The sequence below is a fragment of the Larimichthys crocea genome, chromosome X (assembly GCF_000972845.2).
Source record: "Larimichthys crocea isolate SSNF chromosome X, L_crocea_2.0, whole genome shotgun sequence".
Taxonomy (NCBI): Eukaryota; Metazoa; Chordata; class Actinopteri; family Sciaenidae; genus Larimichthys; species Larimichthys crocea.
Window position 1 is genome coordinate 6,581,964 of NC_040020.1, and position 27,938 is coordinate 6,609,901.

The 27,938-nt window shown below is 39.9% G+C and overlaps 2 protein-coding genes across 7 annotated transcripts; both read right to left on the reverse strand.

Moving 5' to 3' along the window:
• Nucleotides 1-1,076: 1,076 nt before the first annotated feature.
• fgfbp2b (fibroblast growth factor binding protein 2b) lies at nt 1,077-2,377 on the reverse strand. Its single transcript, XM_010749811.3, has 2 exons — nt 1,603-2,377; nt 1,077-1,356 (listed from the first exon to the last, which is right to left on the reverse strand). Exon 1 carries the CDS (start codon nt 2,360-2,362, stop codon nt 1,622-1,624), a length of 741 nt encoding a protein of 246 aa, XP_010748113.3. The 5' UTR covers nt 2,363-2,377; the 3' UTR covers nt 1,077-1,356; nt 1,603-1,621.
• Nucleotides 2,378-4,613: 2,236 nt separating this feature from the next.
• On the reverse strand, nt 4,614-27,917 carry prom1b (prominin 1 b). Of its 6 annotated transcripts, XM_010749802.3 has the most exons (29): nt 27,147-27,917; nt 20,089-20,150; nt 19,319-19,345; nt 19,018-19,223; nt 17,200-17,320; nt 17,049-17,112; nt 16,832-16,921; nt 16,374-16,397; nt 15,885-16,102; nt 15,705-15,779; nt 15,544-15,607; nt 15,390-15,398; nt 15,104-15,263; nt 14,366-14,518; nt 13,648-13,771; nt 13,327-13,430; nt 13,067-13,151; nt 12,834-12,980; nt 12,385-12,456; nt 11,738-11,830; nt 11,049-11,102; nt 10,642-10,722; nt 10,216-10,284; nt 9,108-9,197; nt 7,456-7,571; nt 6,933-6,998; nt 6,689-6,777; nt 5,786-5,820; nt 4,614-5,693 (listed from the first exon to the last, which is right to left on the reverse strand). In XM_010749802.3, exons 1-27 carry the CDS (start codon nt 27,421-27,423, stop codon nt 6,711-6,713), a joined length of 2,718 nt encoding a protein of 905 aa, XP_010748104.2. In that variant the 5' UTR covers nt 27,424-27,917; the 3' UTR covers nt 4,614-5,693; nt 5,786-5,820; nt 6,689-6,710. The 6 variants fall into 6 exon arrangements, with proteins under 6 accessions (XP_010748104.2, XP_010748106.2, XP_027139534.1 ...); XM_010749804.3 differs by lacking the exon at nt 15,390-15,398 and having other exon boundaries at nt 27,147-27,915; XM_027283733.1 differs by lacking the exon at nt 6,933-6,998 and having other exon boundaries at nt 27,147-27,915.
• Between the last annotated feature and the right edge of the window lie 21 nt (nt 27,918-27,938).

Genomic DNA, 27,938 nt, shown 5'->3' on the forward strand with positions numbered 1-27,938 from the left:
ATTTTAATGTGGTGATACTTGAAGAGCTGAATATTTTCCCATAAAAAGTTTGAGAAACACTGATATAGACAACACACATTCATGTAATGCTTAATTTGCATGAGACACATAATATGCTCTTTTGTTTTGGTTTATTTCTCATCTCACAATAAAATGTGTGCACATTTAAAAATGTTTGGTTCACCGACTTTCACATAAAAAAATAGTATTTTGCTTAATTTGTTCTCTTGTGTAATGTCAAGCATTGTGAGCTCGGTGTGTGTGACTTCACAGAATGTCACAGAAAAATGACTTCTCACTTAAGCTTTTGATTTAGTTTTACTTATTTAAACATAATTGGTTCAATTAACAAACATTTTTTGTCTTTTTGTGTGTGCCATTTATGGAGATATTTGAAAATTCCTCCACTTAAACACACAGCTTTCCCCTCTTGTTTCTACCAAAACAGCTTTGTTAAAATAATCTTATTCAGCTTTGTCTTACATACTGTATACTCAATATCAGCTTATTTCAGCTCTTAATTTAAAGTATAAGACATTAAAACTGTGTGAAATGTTTAAAATTAGACTGTAGCATTATATGAAAAGGAAAAATTCTTGGCCCCTAAATTCTCACATATTTGGTATCTTTAGAAAATTAATGATCATTTTTAAAATACTTTGTTTGTGATGAGAAGTGTGTGTTTGTGTGTAGGAAACAACACCGGTGCTGCAGCCACATTGGTTTCCACTCAAACAGACGCCCCTCTGTTCCTGCACACGGTAGCTCTTAAGACTCAATTCATCAGGTCATACAAAGAAGTGTTTAGCTCGGCTGCTCAGACGCCTTCTGTGACTGAGCTGTATTATCTTTACTGCAGTCTGACTGTGTCTGTCCCTTAACAACTTCCTCAGCCCGGGCTGCAGACATGTTGTTACAGCCGGCGATGAAAAGGCACAAGGAGCCCTTTGAATGAATGAGTGTGAAAATCTCAGATGAAACAGAGCAACACTGGAGAAAGAAGAGAGGTCACCACTCTGACTTTATTCTCTTTACCTCCACATTTTCTTCAATGTTGAAACAGTTATGTGACACGAGGAGGGAATTTTACATCATATACAAACAGAATCACATGCCTGCCATATTTGCTGTGTGTTTTACAGATTTAAACAAAGACGTGTACACTACATGATAGCACAAGCAGTCATCCGCTAACCGTACACAGGTGTAGGTCGAGTGATTTTGGCTCAGCCCGTAAGATGGTGCAGTGCGGGGAGTCGGACCTCGCATGGCGATGAAATGACTTCAGAAGCTCCCTGAAGAGGTCAAAGATAGACTGGGAGAGTTCTGACTGGATTCAGCGCTGGTGTCTCCAACCTGAAACAACAAAATAGTTGTAATTAATTGAAGATACAGTTGGTTCCTCTTGCAAATTTGCAGCTTGCAATGGGACAAAGAGCTCCAGAAGTTAGACAGACTTCAATTTGGAGCTGATTTCACTGACAGTGTGTCTTAAAATATCTGTGTTTAATCTACAGGTGTTCACCTCTACTACCACTGATGATTTCTGGCTCTCAGTTTAACCAGCTCAAGCACAAATAATTAACTTGTCTTTTCTCTCACCTGTGTCAGCACTATCGTCTCAGTTTTGGAACCAGCTGATGAAGTAGGTGCAGACGCCGTGGAAGCTCTTCCAGCAGTACTCGGAGGCAATGCGGGATGCTTTGGAGTCGGGCTGCTCTGTGGGACGAGTAGTGGTTTTAGGCTTTGATGTAGTTTTCTTGACCTGGGGGACCTTGCCTGGCTGGGGCTTAACGGGCTGTGGCTGGAGCTTGACTGGTTTAGGAGTAGTGACTGGCTTGGTCTGAGCTGGGACCACTGGTTTACGTGGCTCCTGGATGGGCTTGGAGGGTTTTGGTGTGGTGGTTTTTGGCCAGGAGGCCAGGAAGGTCATCTGGGCATCGTCTGGGTATTTCTTGCACATGGATGGGCGGTAGATTTTTTGTCCCTGGCAGGCGTGGCTCAGCTTCCTCATGTCCCACATCATCTGGGTGAAGTAGTGGCGAGGGTTGAGGTTGTAGGCGCGGCACAGGTTGGGTTTACCCTGGAAGTCGCAGTAGTAGGAGCGTCCTAGGGTCTGGCCTTGGCTCTGACCTTTGCAGGAGACACGCAGGCGTGTATAGTCCCCGGCTCCGGACACCACCATGGTACAGGAATCTTTGGTCTTGGTGCTGAATCGGATGGGCTCATCCCAGATGCTGCGTTGCTGCTGCTGCTGCTGCTGCTGTTGCTTATTGTCATTGCTGCTGTTGTTGGTCTGAGCGTTTGACACACAAACAGCTGCTGCCAAGAACAACAGCAACATCTTCATCCTGGATCTCATGGCTGTGTTAGGTAGGTTAGTGATGTATGGATGAGGTTGCTGTGTCCGCACAGAGGGTTAAGGTGTGCAAGGGTGGAAAGCATCTGAACGTGACTTTATAAGTCCTCAGCTCACAAAGAAGGTATTATTCAGGTGAGCTGGAGCACTCAAACTCCTCCTACAGCCCCTCCACCCAACCACACGTACACATACACGGCGACCACATGAGGCTTTTATAGTATGTTCAAAACTAAAAAAGTGATGGGCTAGATGATGGAAGGAGGGGGAGAACATAAACTGAGGGAGGAGGTCAATGAGTCTGTGGGAGCCAAAGTTGGGGGAGTAAGGAAGGCTGAAGGACGCACATGAAACCAAATATTGTAAAAGAGTTGCGAGATATTATACAATCCCACATAGGAGGTTCTTTGACCATTGATGAGGGGGGAGAGGAGGAGGAGGTCCAGAGGAGGAGGTCCAGAGCCAAATGGCAGCATAAAGTTATTTGCTGAGTATTTAAAGTTGATCTCTGACACTGTAATAATAAGAACCTCATCATGTTCATCTTAAGATGATCTACCAACAGAGCTGCACACACAGATTGTTGTATTTTTGTTACATAACAACACAAACATAATGCAGTACTCTGTTTTAAGTTCACAAAGAAATAAAACAATCATCCTCTTATAAATCAGAAGTCAAAATTACAAGAAACTTTGAATTTCCCAAACAATACAAGTTTTTCTGCTTCTGCAGCAATTGGTCTTGTCTTGTGAAGCGAATTGTGATTAATGTTACCTAATGACAATTCCACAGCTTAACCAACATTAGCTAATTTATATATATTTACTTTTTTAGAGAGAGATCATCACTTCCAGGCTAGTCTCTCTTTCACTCTGCCTCTTTCTTCTCCCGGCTAAACCAAAAAACGGCACAGACATGGATCATTGGTGGAGCTGGGGTGGGTTAATTGACACCTGGGTGCTATTATGCATAACATTAAGCCTTTATATAATTTGAATGGGTAAGTTGACAAAAAAATTCAGACTCAGTACAGTTGTCAAGAATGAGAAAATTAGCTATAGAGACCAAAACAGTTTTTTGTACCAGGCTGTAAACATGTTTATGTCTGCGGAGAAGTTGGACATTTTAACATGGGGACTTTATGACCTTTTGTGAGGATTAAAAAAAATATGGTGTGCTCCTCCTCCTTCCTGTCTTTATGTTTAGTTATTTTACCGCCTGCTGCGTGTAGTTTAATATTAACTACACAGATATGATCTAACTCTGGGCAATAAAGGTAAATAAGTACTTATATACAATGTCAAACTATTTATTCAAAGGAAACAAAAAGAAAATAAACTGTAATCATTGGGGGCCGTCAAGAACATAAAGTGAAAAGTGAGACACTTCAATTGGTGGTTAAAAATAAAAAGCACTGAAATCTCAGAATAGAGCACGGGCTAAAGAAAGCCTCATAGTTTAAGTACATACTGTACTATGGCAGTGCCTTGTATCATTCCACTGGCCAATTTGGTATGCAGGTTTTGAGTTCAAGCAGGCCTGACCACACTCTACATTGAGTTTATGAGACTAAACAGAAAAACAGACGCTGCCTTTAGAGAGACTTAAATATTCCATATGAACCGAGCGGACTGAACACAGAGCGGAAGGAGATTGTGTATGTAGAGCCTGCTGCTGTGTACAGAGTCACATGTGTGTACAAATGCACGCATGCCCTCGGCACATTCAGGAAGTTTAGTTTTTATAGCCATCAATCTGGTAGAGGAAGAGAGAAAGTTCCCCTGTGAGCGACACTGGGAATTCAAAGTCAACGTGAAGGGTGTGTACAGTGTGTTGTCTGGAACAGATGTTTTTCTAAATTAAATTAGTGTAGTCCTCTTCTGATAGGATGCACCAGCGTCACGCCACCTGAACCACGCCAAACCCCCCTCATCACTGTCAATCCCCCCCAACACACAGATCTGAACCTTTTCAGCTGCTGTGTGTGCAAGTATTCAGCTCTGCATATGTTACATGAATGTTCTCTGCGTTCTTGTGTATTTTGGCAAGACGGCTGTCCAAGCTGCTGCTACCGGGAGTGGATGTCTGCACATTTGCTTTGCTTATATCACCAAATGTGTTCATTTTCAGCCCTACCTGTGGCTTTGAGCTTATGTAAAGGAGCATGAAAGCACACTTAAAAGATCATTTACGACCCGTATAACCCTCAGAAATGCAGTTTGCTCAGTTCAGTTGATGTTTATGGAGGAAAAACAAAGCAGACACTTATTGGACTTAAGTTTTTATTCACAGATTTGCACACCACAAAAAGTAATTTGTGTGTGTGTATGTTCCTCAACCAGGCCTCTAACCCCACAAAGGCTTCTGGTAGTTTTATTCTCAAACCACAAGATGGCAAAAAAATGTCTCAAGGATTTTAATGATTTAGATAAATGTCCTCTTTCAGTGTTTGAAGGAATAGTTCACCATTTTGGGAAATACAAACTTTTTTTTTTTTTTTTTTTTTTTTTGCTCAGAGCTACAGCCAGTTAGCTTCGGCCTCTTGGTTAATCTAAAAAGTTGGCATAGACCTGAACTATTGTTGAAGCTGAAGTGACTAAATGATGCCGTGGTTGTCAAACAAGCCACCTGTAACAGCATCTACCTGTCAAACAGAGCAGCCACGCTGTTAAATATGCATAACTTTAAGCATTAATATAATTTGAAGGGGTGAGCTGCTGGTATTTAACAAAAAGACACACAAGTAGTTTCTCTTTTAACTCTCAGCAAAAAGGAAAATGAGCGTATTCACCATAAGGTTGAACTATTCTTTTATTTCCCGGTCAATGCGACGTGTGTTGAGCCAAAATGATGCAAGCTACGTTACAAATATTAGAAAAGAATAAAGAAAAATAAAACAAAGAAAAGAGCTAGTGCTACAAAAATAACTACATACATGTTATAAAACAAACATTAACAAAAATATATAAAACTTTCAAAGGTTTTGAAAGTGTAGAAAATGTACACTTGTGTCACCGTGTTAAAACTGATACTGTAAGTACAAACATGTATTCTCTACGGGTAAAACTAGCTATGCTGGGCTCTGATAGTTGATTGTGTACAATGTGGGACACTAGAAGGATTGATGTGGTACTGTTGTGACTGGATGCTGGTGTGCATGAGAGAACACTTGATAAATTACAGTTGGCTGGCATCAGAGGTCCTTGCCAAATGGCTTGAAGGGGTACTGGGGAGAGAAGGGACACCCTCATCACACACACACATTGTTTGTCCCTTTGGTTCTTGGAAGTGTTACAAGATCTGAAGAGAAAAGCTGGAAAGTCCAGTGACCCTACAGGACAGAGAGGACATGTCAGGACATCACTGTAACTGTCACACAAACAAGAAACACTTTATGCCTGAGTGAGGATGAAGAGCGCTCACCATGAGGGAAATATCAGTTCCAGCCATCTTGTGCACTGAAAAAAAACACAAAAATGAAACCAATTAATGACTTTTTCCCATGTCCTGGTTTGAGTTTATAGTTTAAGGTTTTCTGTATTATTTTGTAATTCGCCCCTCTCCTCATGAGTTACTTTACTTCCTGCCTTTGTGTTTGCTGTCATATGTCTCTGAAACTGAGACTATCCTGGTGGATTCATGGACTGAACTCTGCCACTCTACCTGTTGTGTTCTGGTTTTGTTTTTTTTCATGTACCAGCTTCTTAATATAAGTCTGACTTACAATTTATGCTGCAAAATAGTGACACGAAGAAGTTTCCTTTGTATTGTGTCTGATGGTTTGAGAGAGAGAAAGAGACATAGACAGCAATTGAGAGTGAGGGAGCACCGGCCTCGAGTGAGCTGGTTGGTTTAAGATATTTGGAGCCTAGACGGCAAACTCTAACTCTATTCTGCTGCTGCAATAAAACTGATATTTATTGTTAATTTTAATACATTTATTTAGAAGCTACATTTCCTACAGAAATACAGCACACTGTGCAAAACATGCCTGTTCTCCCAAGAGGATGTCTCCTTTATGCCAAATACAAAAATCAGTCAGTTGTATCTACAACGTATCTTGGATGCAGGACACATGACAGTGTCAGAGGTGTAAAAAGTCTTCAGTCTTCAGCTTAAACCAACTCTGAGTTCTGGTATTTGAATGGACATCGTCGATTTAAAGAGATGACGGTGATGGATGAAGGATGAAGAAGCAAAGCAGAAGTCATGATAAAAATCTCCTGCGTGAAGTCAGACTGATGATGATTAAATGGATGGTGGTTCCCAGATGGTTTGTTGATGTTAGATGAGGGTTAGTGGAAAGTTCTGCGCAACAATCAGTACCTCATCGACGAGTTCCTCTGGGTCACCAGTCGGTGTAGCTCGGGGGTGCAGAGGCCCGAGGGAACAGGGTCAGAGTGTCATAGGGAGAGCTACATGTACACACACACACACACACACACACACATACATATGGGGAATCCTTTATAAACTTATCTGTAGTAAATGTTTCACTGACTCTCAGTCTAAAATATCCCTCCACCAATTAAGACCGTGGCATGCAAGCAAGCAGAGATACTGCTCGTACCTGACCACGGCGAGGTCTCCGTGGATATCACACACCATTTCACCATGATTATCTGTACTACCCACACTGCAACACAAGAGCGAGGGTGGACAGGTGAGAAAGAGAACGGAAGATTCAGCTGAAAGCAACAAAGATGGAGTGATCCTCGGAGAGCGATGGAAATATTCGAAAGAGAGGAGGAGACGATGAAATGAAGATCCATGCAAAGAAGGAAAGACTGTGCTTGTGATTTTCTTATGGGGAAAGTAAGAAAGATGTGAAGAGATCCCATACTGTAAAGTGTCCCATACCAAACAGGGAGTGGACACGAGGAAGAGGACGAAAGGAAGTGTTTATAGCGGACAAACATCAAAGTGCGACAAGCCACGGGTAAGAGGAGCTGTAGGGAGAGTGACCACGAAAAACAAATAATGACGGAGAAAAGGAGAGAAGAGGATAAATTAATCTGATTTTGATCTACAGAAAAGATTTAGAAAAACTAGAAGTAAAACCAACAAAAATGTCTGTGTGTGTTTGTACTCACTCTTCAAAGACGTCCTCTGTGTCCATCCTTCTGTAATACTTGGCCAGTTTGACAGAGAAGATCATACTGGGGATCAGAAGGATGCAGCAGCCTCCCAGACCGAACCAGAATGTGTTCTGGAAAACACGTTTACAGGAAATCTGTCACACCTATATTTGGTTAACCTTTGATACGTCCTGTTAAGTTCAACACTAATCATTTAAAAATCGATTAGAAAGTCATTGATTTTGTAAAGTAGTCATAGCACTGTATACTTGAAGAAAGATATATTTATTTGTGCTTGTATGTATATTTTATTTTGTTACGGCTAGCTGTCTGTCTTAATGTTTCTGTTTTTCTGCCAGAGTATGACCTCCTGTTCATGTTGTGACAATCTTTGTATAGGTGAGAAGCCCCAGCTGATCGACTACATCTGACTGGTGTGGTCTGTTTAACATCCGTTTCCTGCCAGAGACAGAAGGACTTGGCTGTGAGTGTAGCTTGGTCCTCGTACTCTTTGCTGATTAAGAGTAGCCTGTTTCACCTTTGTGTATATAGTCACCATAGACTGTCACATTATACTTGTAGTCACCGTTAGTATTAAAGCAGTAGGAGTGAGAGCCTTTTTTTTGATACACTTTCTCCTGTTTTTGTTAGTTTAGGAAGTTAGGATTTAGTAATTGTCTATTTGTTACTTTTTTGGGGGAATATTTTGTGTATTCATTTGTGTTTCTGTAGCATAAATAAACTGCTTAGACTGTTTAAACTAGTGTGGACTCATGTTACAATCCCAAAACCCTTAACTGGAACATAACCGTTTCTTTATATCATTATTCTTCATTTGAGAAAAAAACAAATGTGTTAACCTTACCTGTGTCTATGATGGTATTCACACATGTTGGGCTCCTAAGAGAACCTGATAATTCTGGTTTAATCTTTTCCACCGGCTACAACTGCATCATGATTTATTAACTCATCATCTTTTGCATGTAAAATCAGTGAAGTAACTACAGTTGTCAGATAAATGTGGTGCAGTAAGACAGGTATGATCTGTAGTAAAGTAAAGTAGAAAAAATGGGTGGTTGTACAGTGCAAAATGTAAGTGCAGCACATTTGGATGCTGATGATGAATGATGAAAATAGTCTTACAGAAAGGCACATACACACAGATGCACATGAAATGCACACCAGGCATAAATAGGACAGAACATAATAATACAAACACATAAGCGCTCACACACATGCAGACATAGGCGACATATAAAACCTCTGTTGTTGTTGTTATTGACCTACAGTTTGTGGCTTGTTTGAGCTCACATTAAACTCTCACAAACTAACCTGCGTGATATATAGCTGATATGTAAATATGAAACTTTACAACTCCTCAGGGCCAGACTGAAAACAGTGATATATCTATGTGTGTGTAACTCCCCGCCCTGCCTCAAAACAGACTGTGTCTCATCTCAGTGTGGGGGAGCGTGTGTTGGAGAGAACATACTGTTCTCATACGTGTGGCCGAATGACTCCACGGTCTTCATCGCCAAAAAAACCCAGAGCTCCCTCAACTGTCAAAGAGACGTTTATATTTCTAGTTGGAAAGACGTGGTGAACATGTACTGTACATACAGCTGTGAAATGAATCAGCACATACACACACACACTTGCTTTCTTACCACTGAATCGATTATGAAGCTGCATCCTACTATTTCCATGCTGTCCACGATGTTACTGATGGGTTTACACTGGGCAACCTCTGCAGTCAACTGTGGGACAAAATATACACACATACTGTATAAACTGATAAACTGTATACCAAAAAACCCAAAGTATTGCAGTATTGCAGTGTACTGTGTGTATGAACTATGTCAAATGTATAACCAGTTTGAAGGAGTTGAACGTTAATTCACTGATAGACATTTCAGTTCCTTGCTGACTGATTATTACAGACACAAAGTATCCTTTGCACTATTAAAATAATCTAATTATCAGAGACCTTCTAAAAAAGTGCAGTTTAATTACTAATTACTAATTACTTTTTATCAATGGGTGATTTGAGGGAGTATGAGGGGGGATGCCATCCATGTTGTTACCAAAAGTACTAAAATGCAGCACCCTTTGTTAACCTGCCATCCCTCCTCTCTCTTGAGTGAGCACTCGGCTTGAAGAGTATCTGGTACAGATAATGTATATTTTATCTGTAAGTGTGTTAATATGTGTTTTCTAATAACAATAAATGTAGCATCTTTTATAATAAAACCTCTGTCAATAGTTCTCTTCTTAGCACACATTTGGTTTAAGCCACAGCAATTCTAAGTACTGATATGGATAAAGATACTGGTTGGTTGAACAGATACAGGAAATGTTAGTCTATTCTGCCCGACTCATTGATCCTTTATATGACTGAGGTTTGAACTGTACTGTGTATTGATAAACCCATGGCGCTGTTTGTGGTGCTGAACTAGTAGCTGTCTGTGGTATTTCTATACTACATAGTTCTATAATATTTCTCTTCCTTTTTTTTGCTTTATTTGATAGTGACAGCTGGAGAGATAGACGAGAAATTCAGAGGAGAGAGAGAGAGAGAGGGGATGCATATGCTCTATAATATTTCTAAGATCATTCGGTAGTGTCTGTGCTGTGGGGGTCAGGGCTAACCTTAACACTAACCCACCTAAGCCTTTCTCTGGGAGTGGTTTGCCTCTTACAGTTACACTCTCCCCTTCCACTGATATCTTTACTGTAAATTATGAACCCATTTATGAATTTATGTAGTACACTCACCGAGTTTCTAACCCAATCTGTGTACTGTTTGAAGTATCCCACCAAGCTCTGGCTGTAGGCTTTTGTTTCCTAAACACCAACAAAGAAGAAAACATGTTAGTAAATGTGTGACTGCAGTCTGTTGAGGGTTAGATAGATCAAATTCTGAGTAAGCTCAATAGCCCAACGAGTAAATCTTAAGGTTGCCATTGTAGTTCTGTCTCACTCAGAATGTTGTTTGATGTGTCAGAGAATATGGAACAGACAAACCAATGAAAATGTGTTTTAAGATCAATATGCCGTCCAATATCACCTGACTGAGCAGATTAAAGAAACTAATGTGGCAAAAAATAAAAAGAAAGATGACGTGTCCACAGGTTTACAGACGTGCACAGGTAGTTCTTGCTGTTCTTGCATGTATATTTCTGTTTGCTGTAATCCCTTTACCTGTTTCACCACATGAGAGGCGTTATGAGTGATGAGGTACTCTGCTGCATCGATAGCACTCAGGATGTTCGTGACCTTGACCTAAAAGAAAGAGACAAAGAAATGAATTTATACTTCTGAGATAATAATTGACAGTTTGCTGTTTATTGTGGTTTAGGTAACAATATAGAAGTTACTTGGAGGTTTTCTGCAGAGGTTGGTTGGTAAAGTGTGATAATACACATCACATCAGTAATACAGTTTATTATTATTTCTTTTATTTATTTCTTTTCTGTGCTGATTGAATCAAGTTGCTCAGAGCACATATAGAAGTCAGCAAGTTTTTCATGATGTTATTTAATGTAGGAAGCTGTTCGGTGTGGAACAATGTATCAGCACTGTTGTAGTGTTTGTGTTTCTTTCCTCACCGGCAGATCGGTGGACATCCTCTGCAGTTGCTTGACACTCTGGCTCAGGGTACTCTGTATGAGAAGACAAACTGTTAACCCAGCAAAGCATCATTGTACGTCTAAATACTCATTACAATACATTACAACAACTACCCAATCACGGCAACGCTGTCACAACATTAACGGCACTGCTACGACAAACACAAACACACTGCTGTGTATCGACAGTGGCTTACCCGTGCCCTGACATATTTCTGTCACCGTTTCAGGAAGAAAACGAGAACAGAAGGAAACTTAAAGGTAGCAGCTAACAAAGACACGTTTATTAAAATGATGTAACTTAAAATCAGTGCTGTTTAGTCTTAAACTTAATCTGTAAATGTCTTTAAACTGGTGTATCTTTAAATTGGACTTTTATGACATATTGTATATTTTGCTGAAATCTTCTGTCTAGTTTGCAAGAAATTAGAAATAATTTACATTATTTTGATGCATATTTTCTAATATAATAGCTGTTAAATTGAATCTGAGTAAATCACAAGACAAAATGCTGTTTGCTCCTGTTCCTGTGATTATGTAGTTGAGTCTCTTTAAGTAATACACTGCATGTTCAGAGGGGTGTTTTTGAACATAGGAGAGCATCTGTGTATTTGCTTGTGCATATGTATGGGGTGTAGGTATTTAATGTATGTGGGAGACGTGATTACCATTGCTTGCTCCATGGCAACCACCTGTTCTCTGTGAATCTGTCTGATACTGCTGGCGTGTCCTTTCAGTGCATTCTCCAGAGCACCACGTGGCTGTAAACAAAGACACACACACAAAGACCAGAGGTAATAAGGTAATGATTGTTAGCTCAATGATTTATTATTCTTTCCTTCCTTAGGAATACATACATACACTAATCCCACTGTGACATGTCCCATGTGCCTTTAAATGGCACGCTTCCTGTACTATGTGCTATGCATGTGCCATAAATGTGTGTGTGTGTGTGTGAGTGTGTGTGTGTGTTCAGGGTGAATGGGCAGCTTGTTCAGACCAACAAGCCCGATCACTGAGCTTAAAGCAAAATAATTTTCCAGAGTGGCTGTCTGACTGTATATCTTGACTTGTTGGTTTAAGAAAAGCAGAAATAAGCAGAGCGTTAGCAGCATAAGCTGAAGTTGCAGGTAAATGGAATATTACAGATTCCTGCAGGTGACAAAAACTCATCATAGTTTATTTCAAGTAGTACACAGTTGTCCATAAAACCCTCAATTACAGTAATTCAAAGCTATGTGTATAACATTGTGTGTACCATGTTTCTTTAATCATTGTTGCTGTAATTTGTTGGTATGATAAACATGAAACTCACCAGTTGGTCGGCCTCAGCCTCCAGGTCAGTAGAGAATGACAGGAGATCCACGAGAGTGACTCCCTTATTTACCTGCAACAATAAAACAAAGACTTTCACTCATGAAGCAACGACGATACAGTTTCAGATTATTTTAGTTTGCGCAGATTTCAGCTTCAATCCTGGTTTTATTGAGGCTTCAGTCTGGGATAAGTTCAGTTGTTTCAATTTTTATGTGTAATCTGAATTAACACAAATTACATCTGAAAACACATACATATATAACACTGATATTTAGGAGTGACAGTCAGAAAAAGAGAACAACACTGTTGTGTCATTCTTAAATTCATTTGTGGAGGGTTAGTCTAAAAACTTTAATTAAAAAGCAGGTTTCAATCCATCATGTTTCACTTGTGGGGAACCCCTTTTTGTCACCACAGTACTGCACACACACAGACACACACACACACCTCAGTCAGGTAGGCTTCAAAATTGATCTGTCCCACTCCTGTATTGGCGAAGTTAATGAGGTTGTCTCTGCCGGCCTGCTCCAGCAGTGTGATGCCCTGGAGGTCGACGTTCACGCTCTCAAGCACTTTGGCCAGATCGTTGTTGTACTGTCATGAAACATGCACATAAACTCACAGGTTAAAAGGATGACATTCATAATAATTCATAATAACATAGGAAAACTGACACTCACCACAGTTTTGTTGAGGAAGGAGTTGATGTTGAACATGGCCTCCAGCTGCAGAGCATGGTACAGACCGTTGTTCTCATAGCACTCCCTACAAGACAAATACAGCATGGTCACACACTGAAACTTCTCCAGCGTAAACATGTTTTTGTATGACTCTTTATTTTAGTTTTCTTGTCTTTAAAGATGGGAATGCAGCTTATTAACATATTTCTGTACATGTACAGTATATACAGTATGTACAGTATTAGCTGCTGTCATGTTACCTGTACATGCTTCCCAAAGTCAAGTCAATGTTCGGATTCTGAAACAGCATCCCAGGAAGGAAGTTCTTCTTGGCAGGATGAACCAGGAATGGTGTGTCTATGATCTGCACACACACACACACACACACACACACACACACACACACACACACACACACACACACACACACATGCATATTCATCAGCACAGAGCCACAGTGTTGTCCGTTACGTAAGAAGATCCCAGATAAAACTCTCTCCAAGGTAAACACAGAGTGAAGCGAGAAGAGAGGAGAGTGAAAATAAGACGATTCAGGAAGGAAGCGAGTTTGTGTTCGGTACCTTGAACAGCTGTCTGTTTGCAAGCGGTTCACACACCAGCTTCTCCACATTGCCACCGACAAGAAACAAGGCAGTTACGATTCCCATCAGCACCCAGGAAAAGATGAAAGAGAATCCCACCCCGCTGAAAGAGCAAGAGGCAAGGAGTGGGAAACACAATCACACAGAAAGATCAGTTATCTGCATTGCTGTTATTGGATGTCAGGTGTTATTCATTAATGTATGAAATAAAATCTAGCGATATTATTCAAGCACATGCTTAGATTGTCTGTAGGGACATGAAACAAATGTTCAACATCTACCTGAAATTAGCTGAGCATCAACTTCCGAGAATTCAAGTTAAGTTTTACCAAACAATTTACACGTTACTGTCTTTATTGTGTAAAGACTTGTCACTGACTGTCTAATATTTCACTCATTATCGTATGTACAGTAAGCTACAGTAACACATCAGTAGACATTCTGACTTGAGCAAGAAAATCACAGATGTGTTTGACAGCATTGATTATGGCTTAATACCATTCAGGTGTACCAGAGAAAAGTAGTAGTGAGACAGCATGCACAATGACAAGGCCCTGGAACTGACACTCATAAATGGCTTGCAGCTAATTTTATTGTTATAAGTTACACCTGTATTACAAGTCAAAACGTCTGCTACAAGAGAGAGAGAAACCACTGCCTATTTATTATATAGTTTAGAACTGTGTTAGTAACATACGCCATTAACAGGTTGCCTCCGGTGTTTGATAGGCAGCCTCGGGTTGTTGGTGTAGCTTGCTTATCGTAGCCACAGGTCCCGCACATGAGTCCTAGGATGTTGAAGGCCAGGACCAGGATGACTATGCAGAGCGCTGTGACACAGCCGATCCACCTGCAGCACAGAGACACACACACAAACACATAAAATTACTGTAGCCAATGGGGAGGCAGCAGAAACAAAATGTGAAAACTTGCTAGCAAATAGTTACAAACATCCAGAAATTACAGAGTAAATCTAGCTTCCATTTGATGTCATGTATCTGGCCATCTGGTGAATGAAGTCCAATATACAATCTTTTTAAACTCTGTTTTTGCTCTCCGCCATCTCCTGAGGGAAAACATCTGGCTCTTAAGCTCCTAAATACTCCACTATATTCACCAGGTAGTCACTGACTGTATCTGTCTGCTATTTGATACTGAGCAGGTGGGGAACAGTTGTTTTTTTTTTAGCTTTTTTTGCTGAGCTAAAACAGTTAAGCTGTGGAACAGACGGCTAAACTTGTAAGTTGAAATTCGTGATGAAGCTCCATGAAGATTCGGGTGATCATTTTTTTCTTTTCTTTTCTTTCTTTTTGTTCGTCATTACAAGACATGTTTAGCTTTGTCACATTGTTTTCCAAATTCTTGCACCCCAGATGGGAAGTAAGTCTCCATAATGTGACAGATTTCTGATAAATACAAAGACACGTGCACAAACCTGTAGAAATCCATTTGGTCTATCTGCGGGTAATAAGACTCCATTTTTTTCTGTCCTTGGTTGAGGAAAATGGTGAAATTGGCCAGAGAAGCTTCCACTGGGAACATTTTGGAAAAGCCGTTGATCTCTGTGCCAATCTTATCCAGCATGCCTTTCACTCCTACGAACAAAAAAAAAACAAGACAAATCAGAAAGCAACATGCATTAGAACATTTTATTCTATAACCACTAAATGGCCTGTCAACTTGGAGGTGAAATTGAGAAAAGGGGAGAAGGCGTGACTTACGAGGTAGAGCTGTAGTTTCATCATTGAAAGTATGCAGTGAAAGTAAGAGAAGAAAATATGTGAAAGTAAAATACTACAGTCTGACTTTGTAAGGAGAAGGGGAGAACATCTTGATTTGTAAGTGAAACTTAACACAACATACACACTTTTGTACCTGTGACAATGTTTTTGGTTTGTTCTTTGACTAATCTCGGTGTGTCGTTAAAGGATGAGTAACCCTAGAGGTGCAAAGTAAGAGAGAACATATGATTAAGATATCGATGTTTGAATCAATGTGTTTCGTAAGAATATGATGAGCTACAGACATTGACTAACCTTTTGTACTATATTGCTGAGGTCTGTTCTCAGGACAGTATTGACATTGTCCAAAGCATGATTGACATCATGGAGCTGACAGACAGAAAGAGTAAATACAGAGATATTAAAATGTTTGTTTCCATTCATTTTCAGGTCTTCAGGTTTCGAATGCGTCAGGCAATCTTTAGTTCCTTGTACCTTGGAGAAGTCAGCGTTGATTCCCAGCTGGGATAGCGTGGAGCGGATGGTGTTACATGTGTGAGACACAGCTCCATTAGTGCAGGCAGGGTCTGACAGGGTGTTGGACAGAGAGGCACGCTCCGCCGCTAGATTAGCCTGAAGTTTCCCCGTTCCCTCCTGAAGAACCTCCAAGGAGGAGCTGATGTTCTCTAGGGCTTCTTTGGTCTCCCGCATGGCTACAAGAAAGAGAGAGAGGATGAAACTGAACTGTTTTGTGTTCTCAAACTGGTAAGCCTCTTCGGATATATATTAATATACATTCACAATTCACACAAACACCACAGACCAAACTAAATGATGAACAATAACATGAAATACACCAATCACAGATGAACAAGACTTTACACAAGATACAACAATGGTCCAGGGTTAGTATCTCTAATATTTAAATCCACTGACAGCAGGTCACAAGCACTGAAACACTGAACCCAGATCAGCTGTAATTACCTTTGATTGCATTCTCAACTTTCCCTTTAGATAAAATAAAATGTTGGAATAAATAAAAGGAAAAGTTAGAAGTTAAAAATGGTGATGAAATACCCTAAAAGACACATGGGGACGCTGCAGTAATAAAACCACAAGAGAGCATGTAAAAAGAAATCATGCAGCATCACCCGATAAGTGTGGCAAATATTCACAAAGATAACAATTAGATATATGTTGCAATTTAATTTTCAGTTCAGGAAAATAAGGAGTGCCTTACAAATGTAGTTTATTGTCACATTCAACATGATAAAAGTATTATTTTGTATTTGAAATGAAACAATGAAGTCTTGTTTGACCACGGAAATGGGAGATATTGTTTCAGCTCAGCTTAGCAGCATCAATGCCATGTTGTCATATGATGTCTTAGCCATTTTACTTGAACAGGAGGTCACATTAAACTCTATGATAATATGTGTTACCTCCTGCCATACGCAGCGCAGTGTCCAGTGAAGGGACCACCTCTTTCTCTAGCTGACTCTGGATCCGTCCACCCAGCAAAGGTCCAATGTCTGTCAGGAAAGATCACACAGTTTAATGACAGTTTTCCATTTTATAAGTAAACATAGAGAACCACAGGCAAACAAGGTGAGAGACTTAGACAAATACTTTTATGTAAACAGTCTGAGTTCAACCTACTGTCGAGTTCTGACAGGACTTTGTTCTTTGCTGTGGTGTACTGGGCTGTCAGGTATTCAATTTGCTGCAACAGGAAATACACATTTCACATTAGAGCGGCATAAAAAATATGTCTTTTGCATGGGTATATGTGCATGTGTGTGTGTCTTACCGCAGGAGTGTTATTGGCAAATGTCTTCAAGTCTCTCATATTGGTGTTGATGAACCGCCGCGTGCTCTTAATCTGGGCGCTAACATTATGATTCGCAGCATAGGCAATTAATACTCCCACTCTGAAACATACACACATTTACAGGATCAGCAAAATAAAGAAATACAGTGACCAGAGCTCACCAGCAGAGGGCACCATGGCTGCATTAAGAGATATTTCTGCGGCATGTGATTCACATTTTTTATTACAGCTCCGGCTTAAATCTTAAAATGTGACACAGGAACAATTTAATCTGCCTGTCTGTCTCTAATCCAGATTAATGAATTGATTACAAACACTCACGTGTTCGAATCAAATGTTGACAGTTGCATAATGTAAAAAAAAACAAAGAAACCTGCATGTTTTGGAAAATCCATCTCACTTCCCTGCAAACTCAAAATTCTTTTGTACGGCATCTGTCTGTCTGATTCACCTAATCTGTGATTGGTAAAGATTTAACAAGGAAAATATATGGTAATAGATAATGACTTTAACCTGGTTTTACCTCAAGTTTGTCTAAGAAATTCTGTGCATTTAGTGTTATATATGTTATATGTTATATACTGCAAACCTACTGTAGTTACAGTAAGGAAGCAGGATGAATAATGCTGTGACAATTCACTGTAATGAAGTCTGCCAAGATCCTGAGTGACATTCTCAGTGTTCAGTGTCACTCCTGAACTAAATGGCAAGAACCATATTACTTTGAATGTTTTTAAGGTGTTTAATTAATCTCCCAGATAACTGATCTCTTTCGCTCTGCTGAGTCTGAAGTAAAGATCTGACTGTATGTCACTATGAGGAGAAAAGGAACAAACCTTCTGTGCAAGATATTATAAAAGAATCATGAATCTGTGATGAGATCATTTCTTCACATTCCCAAATGGCCACAAAGTTCTTTATGTACGTATATGTGCATGTGCATGTGCATGTGCATGCGTGCGTGTGTGTGTGTGTGTGTGTGTGTGTGTGTGAGCAGGTACAGTATGTTTGTGATGTGAAAGCGCTCATTCAGACAGAGAGGCCTCTCACAGTCAGCCAAGTGATATCAGTAACACCTAACTGTCCTGCACAGTTCAGATCGTATTTCTCTGACCCAGCACCTGTCTCCTCCACAGCAGGTACAACTGCACGCATGTTCCTGTCTGTGTGTGAGCAGATGTGGTTAAAAAGGATGTATGTATGTAAGGATGTTGTATGTAAAATACTGTATTGTAAATCTTTTGTGGCTCCAGAATGCAAAATCTGAAGTGCAAATTGCCTCAAGCAACGGCACGTCAGGTGCAGCTGAAGACTACAAGTTTGAAAAAAATAAAAAATAAAAAATTGAGGATATTGGAGTTAAAAAAAGAGCTTGACAGACGCCTGTAGCTTGCTCCTCATCGTTGCTTGAGGCCAGCAGCTCAGGGTCATCAGCTACAGCTTAAACATTCAGTGGTCAAGTAGCATTGTGAGTTATGTAAGCAGCACCAGGTTCTGACAAGGAAGTGTGTGGATGTGTGGCATTAAAAAGACAATATTTCTAGTACATCAATTCTGATCTTTTTTTTTAAAGATTACTTTTAGGGCTTTTTGAACTTCTATTTTGAACTACTGAGTGAACTACGTGGTGGGCTACCTGGGCACCTCTTGATCTTTGCTTTAATGTCCACTGTGAGTCTTTTAGGTAATAAAATTAGTGACAACAGATTCACACAAATACTGTAATTTTTCATAAACACAAAAAATATTCATCATAGTGATGATGAACAAGGTGGAACAGAGATAATGACAACTCACATGATGAAGATAGAGGTGGCGATGAGCGAGGCGGTGTAGAAACCTCTCTGACAGTCTGCGTTCTTTCTCTGTCTCTGGTGCATCTCCCCTCCGCAGTTCTCACAGCATCGACACATACAGAAACATATGCCTATGATGGGTGTGAGGATCACGACCATGATACCGATGGTCGAACATATGAGGAAGCCCGCCTCGTAGTAGATCCACTGCAGGAGGACACAATTCATTCAATCATACACAGTCATTTTTGAGACATTGTAGTAATATGTGAGATTTCAGCACACTGCTATGAGGAGTTTACCTGTAATAACAGCACCACATTTTCTGGCTGTAACCCATGCACCCGCGGCACGTGCACACCGACGCATGCACACAAAAAAAACACAAACAAAGAAACCACAATATGGTCAGTGTGACAGCCAAAAGATTAGGAGGCAGCAAATGTTTCTAAAGAGGAATGTGACAACAACAACAAGATTTAAGGAAGGAAATTAAAAAATGTTAAATTAGTGATAAAAAGTTCAATTAAAACCATCCCAAACATCTTGTTAACATCACAGTATCAGTACGTTTTGAGAAACTAGAGGTTTTACATATTATATTTCATATATCTGTTTTCTTCTTTCTGTTTTTTTTCAATGACACACATTCTAAGGCCATAAAACGTAATAAACAAGAAAATTTCTACACTTAGAAGGTGTATTTTTTCAGTTTGTGTTACGTTTTCTACACTTAGAAGGTGTATTTTTTCAGTTTGTGTTACGTCCCACCTCGTATGGTAAAAGGAAGTAATATAAACCAGATGTTTTTGGTAAGAATAAAGTTATTCCGATTAATTAGGAGGTGAGGTGAACTATAAGAGAACAAAGTCTGAGCAGATGCTGTTACAAAATAACAAAAAGGGAACTCTCTAAATCAGAGTCTATGCTGTCTGAATGAAATCAAAACAACAAGAACATAATCTTTCATCACATTTTGAATCAACAAATATATTTATCACTATTGGATGAAAACAAAACATTGCATGGTCACTTTTAAATTAATCTTAATTATCACTTAAATCAAACATACCTTTCTCCATTCTTCTATTTTGATTCCCCCCATGTTCTGTTGAATAACTTTAACAATCAGATCTGAAAAAACAAAACAAAAAACAGAACAGATAGGTCAGTCTTTCAATCCACAGAAATATAATCACTTGTACAACAGTGTTTTACAGGCACTAGGGTGTAAAATCCATTTATCTGTTCATTAGCAGACAGCACAGATTATGCTGATTATTATTTTTTTATTTCCAAGCACAGTAGTGTGAAAATATTTCCTCATGTATCTAACAGCTGTGTGTTTTCCGGAAGCTGAAAAGCCAGTGAGGACTGCAGTTCAGTCCAGCTGTCTGTCTGTCTGTTTATATAGGTCAACCAACACTAAGCCTACCTGCATGGTGACTCACCCCACGCTGTTAGTCAGCAGGTAAACAACACTGATTGTTTCACACACACACACACACACACATGCTTACATATCTGTGTATTTGACAGCATCCATTTCCTGTATTATCTGTGACAGCTTATTGTCATCAGGGTCACAGAAGGTCTGGAGCAGATCCCAGCTGACACTGGGCGAGAGGTGGAGTATATCCTGGACAGGCTGCCAGTTCATCGCAGTGCACGTAGAGACAACAACCAGTCACGCTCACGTTCACACTGCTGGGTAATTTACCAATTGTCACCACTTAACCTATTACCTAAGTGCATGTATGTGGACTGTGGGAGGAAGCTGGAGCACCTGAAGAGAACCCACGCAGACACGGGGAGAACATGCAGACTCCACACAGAAAGGCACCAGCCAGCTGTGGGGTTTAAACTCGGAACCTTCATGCTGTGAGGTGACAGTGCTAACCACTGCATCACCATAACAAATAAAACATGTTACATACAAATGAGTGTGTGTAAATCTACAGCTGAAAGAAACGTACTGTACGATTTTAAGGTACTTTTTTTGAATGTTTGAATATGGTCATATAGCAAGTCTTCTCAGATTGATAAAGGAGGAGCCACTGTGCGCGACAAGCAGATGGAGGCTGGTTTAGCATGTAGATGCTGACACAGCTGACACACACACACTCTCTCTTTCTCTCTTTCTCTCTCTCTCTCTCTCTCTCTCTCTCTCTCTGGTCTGCCTTCTGCTTGCACACCTGCTGACCCCCAGGTGAGGTGAGAAAACACATGTAACTGAAAGCTTTCTGTCCTCTCACTTTTAAAATTTAAATGACATTAATTAAAGTACTGTTTCTGTAATCTGCCAATCATTCTCCTGATTAATCAATTAACCTTTTTGTCAATAAAATGTCAGTAATCAGTGACTTATGACAGCAAAAATCAACAAATACTCACATTCAATTAATCAACTAATTATTTGAGCCTTTTCTGTTTATTTACTATCATCAAAACAACAGTTTGCTTCGTGAGCACACTATACCAACCAATGTTTTCTTGGTGTTTAATAAGATTTCTTTTGTTGGATGACTGGTTGCCAACCAGTTGCCTCTGGATCAGGTGATGTTTTCAGTTTGCATTTACATTTTTTGGTATTTTGTGAAAGTAAAAACATAAAAGAGACTTTATCTATATTTGTTAACTCTGCAGATGCAGCATATGAGCACATCTGATACCACCTGCTGTTGCTCAGCTACTTAGTTAGCATTAGCCACCCAAGACAGTTAAGCTTAGACAGCTTAGCTCAGTGACCCAGTATAAGAGGTAGATACTCCAAACGAAAGGAAGAGGGGGTGGGGTTAACAACCATCAGAATTAGACCGGAAAGGATGAAGAGACCACTGCCCAAGTTGAAGTAATGTGTCTGCACATACACATACGTTTTATAAACATTTTGTGTGCGTGCATCGCTGTTTTTATAATCAGGCCTATAAAGAAACACCACTTAGACCTTTTCCTGTTTTACTTTAATTAATATGGATCAAATATTGGATTCACGGGTCCATAAAAGTTATTATAAGACTAAAAGATTCCATCAAACACTGCTGCTAGTTATCTGCTGTGATATATAAGTCAATCTACGACCCTCTTACTGTTATGTGTAAATATAGCCTAGCACAATCCTCTACGCTGACCTGCTCTGAGAGATTACTGGAAGGTGTGGACAAAGCCTTACGCAACCCAATATACTCTACTTTTTACTTTTTCTACATTATAAGCCTCATTTAAAGTAACACTCTCAGAACCACTTACGCTAACAACAACAAACATTTGTAGATAGATAGATAGATAGATAGATAGATAGATAGATAGATTTTTTTTTTTATTCCTATGCAGTTAACCTTTTTGTGACCCCACAGATTTATTATGTGACTCCATGGAGGGGTCCTGATCCCCAGATGAACCACTACTTTTAGGTTACCATGAAGCAACATACAGACAGATATAGTCTTAACTGGTTTAACAATGGGTTGACAAAGTGAGTTTGAATTTAAAAGAGACAGGGCTTACTCCTTTATTACAAGCCCCAACGTTAATAGAAATTATGTTGTGGCTGCAGTTCAAAAGGTGTTACAACACAAGTAATGCCAGGTTTTTCAAGGCACAGTTATGTAGCTCTTTACTTTAAATACTACTAACTGTACGGTATGATTTTCTCAGTATTACACAAGGCTGTAAGTCCAGTATGTATTTTCAAGGTGCCAGAAGCTAAAGAAAGTTACACAGCCCAGTGTGAGCTGCAGCAAACCAACTAAGAGGATTATGTGGAATATCTTTTTCCCCATTTTGCACTAGACAGCAACAGTTAGTTTCATTATTGATTGAATGAATTTGCCCATGAGTTCCTTGATTCATTGAGTGATTGGTCTATAAAATATCAGAAAATAGTAAAATTATAAGACTAAGAACATCAGCAAATATTTGAAAGGCAGGAAGCAGTTTATTCTTGTTTTTTTTGCTTAAACATTACTTAATAAACAATATCATTGTTTTCATCATTCTAAAATAATACAGTTGAAAACAAATCCCTCCATTCATTATCTGTAACCGCTTATCCTCATTGGATTGGATTGGATGAAGGTTTTATTTGTCATTGTAGCAGTACAAGTACAGTACAGGCGAAAACAATTAATTGACCATAAAAAAACTGTTGTCTTTCAATTGGCTTATAAATTAATAAACGTGTCTCTTGTTCCAGTCTAAAGCCTTAAGAAAATAATGTTGAGACGTCCTTGCTTGCAAATACTTAATTTCTTAATGAATACACATAAGTTAAAAGTGCATTAAAGATGAATGGCAGGTGTAATCAGTGTTACACAAACACTCAGTGCTCTTCCTCTCATCAGATTTAAAGCATCAGCACATGGTAAACCAGACTTTTTCCTGAACAGACAACACATTTGAGATCCATTGGGGTGTGATCTGATTTAAGACATTTGGTTCCCGATAAACAGTCTGCCTACCACCAATCACAATAATTGAAGCAAACAGACAAATGCCAGGATCATGACCCACTTTCAGTATGTGTGTGTGCATGTCCGTATGTGCTTGGACATTTGTGTGTGTGTGTGTGTGTGTGTGTGTGTGTGTGACAATGCCATCTGTAGTAGTGGTAGCTGCAGTGTTAGCATTAGCCCTGTGGATGCTAATCCTCTAATCTATCCTGTGTGTAGCAGAGGGATAAGACACTGCCTCCTCGCACAGGGGAGAGTCCAAAATGTTTATTCACTGTAAAAACAAACACAGATTTGTAAAAAGGGACGTACTTGCATATTTGTGGATATTTTGCCCCATTATTAAATAGATAATTGTGAGATTAATAAACTACAATTCAATTGATGTGATAAAACCAAGGAACCTTTCCTCTGTCTTCTTAACATCAATTCCAGTTTATCAACTCCACCTGAGCCAACCTTCGTCATCTCTGCAACACGTGCAACGTAACCCAAACTTCAGGACATGGACATTATAGCAGCACTATGGGAACCATACAAGACTAGTATGAACATAATATACTGTACCACCAAGAAAATATCTGCACTTTCTAAAAGTATACGGATATAAGATGAGATGTATCACACACAAATCTTTATTTGGCAAAAATCTGTCCATTTTTTTTCCCAAGAGTAAAACCATAGTAGAGGTGATATTTGTTTAATCAACTAATTGTGTTTATACTGGAATGTTCCCACTTTATGCTTGCTCAGCAGCCCTTTTTGTACAGCTTAATGTACGTTGTTAAACATTGTTTGTTTGGCGCTAACTAGGATAATTTAGCAAGATTTATCTCAGGGAAAAAATTCTGTTGGGTGCCAGTTTGCAATATTTTAACACAAAGAACACGGAAAACATCAATAGGCACGAATTATTTATTATAGGATGGAAACTTGCAGGAGAAACAATCTGCACATACACGTACGTATATGCACGTATAAATATTTAAAGAAACTGCCAAAGTGTTATGAAAGTATTATAAGCTTTAAAAAATAAATTTCAGAAATACTACACTTATAAAAGTGGCTTGTGAAATATGTATGTAGCTGTGGCCATATAAATGGTGAGTAAAGACCTTTTTATATTAGACAGAGCACTATTTGAACTGTTGTAACGGTAAATAATAAATATGCATTATCTTCTGTGCTAGCCTACAATATGTCCAAGACCTGTTTCCTGTGCTGGTTAATGCTATACAATGAAGGACTTTATTATTTTAATAATATACAGACAGTATACGACACCTAAAATGTGTCACAAACAATTTCTGGATCAATAAGTGATCTCAGAAAAACACTAAAAGTATTAATTTCTTCATCAGGATGAACAGATCATCAATATGGCAACTGAATATTTTTTCTAAAAGACTACACTTACCAAGTCATACCAGTGAGTAAACCATTGCAACCAGTCCTGTACTACAGGCAATACATGAATCGTAAGCAGTTTGAAGTTACTTTAGCAAACAGCCTCCACACAATGTGACCCTGAGTTATAGTATTTGTCCAAAGCTATTATGAGTAGTGTAATGACAAATGTTAAACTAAGAATTTATTAATTTAGTATTTAATATGTCTCAAACACTGCGCATACTATCAGGCATTGTCCTGCCAGTTTAAACTGAACAAACATGTTCAGGCTGTTCGATAAACCTTCACAACCCTTTTAGTTTTTAGATTCACAGACAAATCTTTAAGGTTTCCTAAAGATGGTCCTTGAGCTGCCTTTTCATCACTTAATCTAAGCTTTCAAACTGAACTGACGTCTGTACCATGACTCTGTCGTTGTTGCTAACTTTGATTAGGTGTAGTGTTCGTTTAGGTAGCGTCATGGTGAGCTGAACCAGCCAAACCTCATCCTCTTCGGTAATGCAGCTATAAGTGTAAAACTTAACTTTAGGTATGAACATGTGTTTGATGTGTATAAGCAAAATGCATATATATGATACTGTATGTCATGTGGGAGTGAGGGACGTGACAACCAGGTGGTCTCTACCTGTTCATGTGTGTGACAATGAATCATACTGGAAAGTCCCTGGCAGTAGCAGCATATGGTCCAGTGGATTAAGGTATTATGCAGTGATGCAGGTGACTGAGAAAGCCTCCTCTAATCGCAGATCTGCTAATTGATTACCTAGCCAGCAGCTCTAACCCTGGACACCAAAATGGCAGCATCTTAACACTAACACTCGATCCTATTGCAACTCCTCCAACGTGACCACTCATAGCTGTACATATAGCACACACAAACAAACCAATTTAAGTTGGTTGTAGCTCTTTATAGCCATCAATGGGTTACTGTGCTACACCAGGAGGGGGGATAAGAAAGTCACATTCACTATGTATGGATTGATGAGGTCTCACACCTCATCACCTTTTAATCACCTCGATAATGATAAAGCATGTGCCCAGAGAGGATCGCTTATGAGTTATTGATCTCATTAATCTGCTTGTAACGTTGGTTTATGGACTCACACACACACACACGCACACACACACACACAATCAGTTATTGTGCAGGTCCTCTGCGCACATCCACTTGAGGGAGTGACATGCATAAAGTCAGCCATGATATGGTAGAGTTTTACATTCATAGAGAGAATACAGACACAGCAGCAGTGTGCGAATAATCCCTGCCGCAGCCATCTCGTTGAGGTTTTCAATGTGTTTGTTGTTTGGTTTATGACGTACAACAGGTCAGTCAGAGTTTGTGACCTGACAAAGACAGCTAGGCCAGTGGGTTTCCAACCTTTACGACCCTTAAACCAAAGCAAAGTCTATTTATGACCCCCTGAACATCGGTTGTGGATGTAAACTCTGAGCAGTTTATATCCAAAGAGTGTTTCTCAGATTGATTAATTTGAAGGGGGAAAAAAACAAACATTTTCTGATATTTGTGCTCATTACTGTGTTTATTATGCCTTTAATAACCAGTTGTTACCCCCTCAGTTTTATCTTGGGTCTTCTTGAGTGGGTCTCCAGCTCCCATCATTTAAGATTTAGATAAAAGACTGATGGCGTAACCAAATACTGACAGGTGAGGTATTAATGCTTTACAGATAGACATTTTGGGTAGTAGCTGCATATTGCAGCTACTACCCAAAACGGATAATGACATCAGTACTGGACAAGGATTATTATTGAGCAGTATTAGAGTATACCGCAAAGGTTCAATCCTATTTGTTCTTTTTTTGTCAGTTTGTAATTTATAACATGCGATTTCATCCATGCTTCACACCATTATTTGTACTTTTTTGTCACTTTTCCACATGTATATATGTATACTACAAAAAAAAATAATTTTTATCCTAATCATCACCCTATTTTAAATAGTTTGAGGTCATAAATTTGTGTTAGTAGGAATCTAAAAACATTATATTGTCACTAATCAGGTCACTGAATCTGATGGGTCACAGAATTTAGTGTAACACCTGTTATGGACATGCGCACACGCACACACACTCAATTTTACATTTATTTATTTAATAGGAATTTGATTTATGTGTTTATGCAGGATCAATTCTATCTAGAAGAAAAAATAAATCCCTGACAGTTTTCCTGTGTCCTTGTGTGTGAGGAAGGAGATTAAAAAAAAGGAGAGCATGGATGTAGAGGTGGTGGGGGGGTGACATAATCTCACCTTTGGGAAATGTGTTCGGCTGAACAACGTAGAGAAAAGCATGGACCATGTGGAAGAGGATCCCCACAGCCCCTGGCTCGTAGTAGGCGTGGGTATCATAAACCGCCGCCGGTACAAACCCAAAATCCAACGGCTCCACCGGTGGAGGAGACCGCTGTGTGCGGGAGTCCGCCCGGACATCAGCCGGGAACCCGTCCCTCTCCCTGTCATCCGCCTGCTGCTCGCCGCCTGTCGCCCCCCAGCAGAGAAGCAGGACCAGCCACTTTGTCCACAACATCGCGTTTAGAAAAAGTCCAGCTTTGAACAACAACAAAAACAAAACAGAGTAGACAAGTAGAAAACTCCGGAGCCCCCCCTCCCCGCCCGGGGTCGTAGCACAGTGTAGCTGGGGATGGAGAGGCGGCAGCTGAGGTGAGAGGACACCTGTCCCTCCCGGTGGTTTTAATCCGCGCAGCTCAGAGACAGCGACGGGGAACTTTTAAACTTAACATCCAACGGTCGACGTTCTAAGCAGCCGTTAGCTCCTGGTTTCTCGGTCCGGACTCTTCATCACCATCATCATCATCACAGACATCTTCCCCGAAGACTCAACAGGACTAATGGCCGAGTGTGTTGCTCGTTATCCCGGTGTCCTCACTCTCACCGACCGGGCTGCCTAATCTCGCGTGCACGTAAAACCCAAGAAGAACGCTCGTGACCGTTGCAACTCGCTCGGGCGCCTCTGCGGCGCGCGACACCGCCGGGGTCACCTGTCCAGGTCCTCTACCTGGCTCATGCCCAGAGCCCCAATGG

Excerpts from the sequence above, each read along its gene's own strand:
- fgfbp2b (XM_010749811.3), bottom strand. The coding sequence starts at position 2,362 with ATGAGATCCAGGATGAAGATGTTGCTGTTGTTCTTGGCAGCAGCTGTT.
- prom1b (XM_010749802.3), bottom strand. The coding sequence starts at position 27,423 with ATGTTGTGGACAAAGTGGCTGGTCCTGCTTCTCTGCTGGGGGGCGACA. Across the intron at positions 14,519-15,103 it reads GACCAAATGGATTTCTACAG|GTGGATCGGCTGTGTCACAG; the intron begins GTTTGTGCACGT and ends TCTGTGCTGCAG. Across the intron at positions 12,981-13,066 it reads CCTTCCTCAACAAAACTGTG|TACAACAACGATCTGGCCAA; the intron begins GTGAGTGTCAGT and ends GTTTCATGACAG.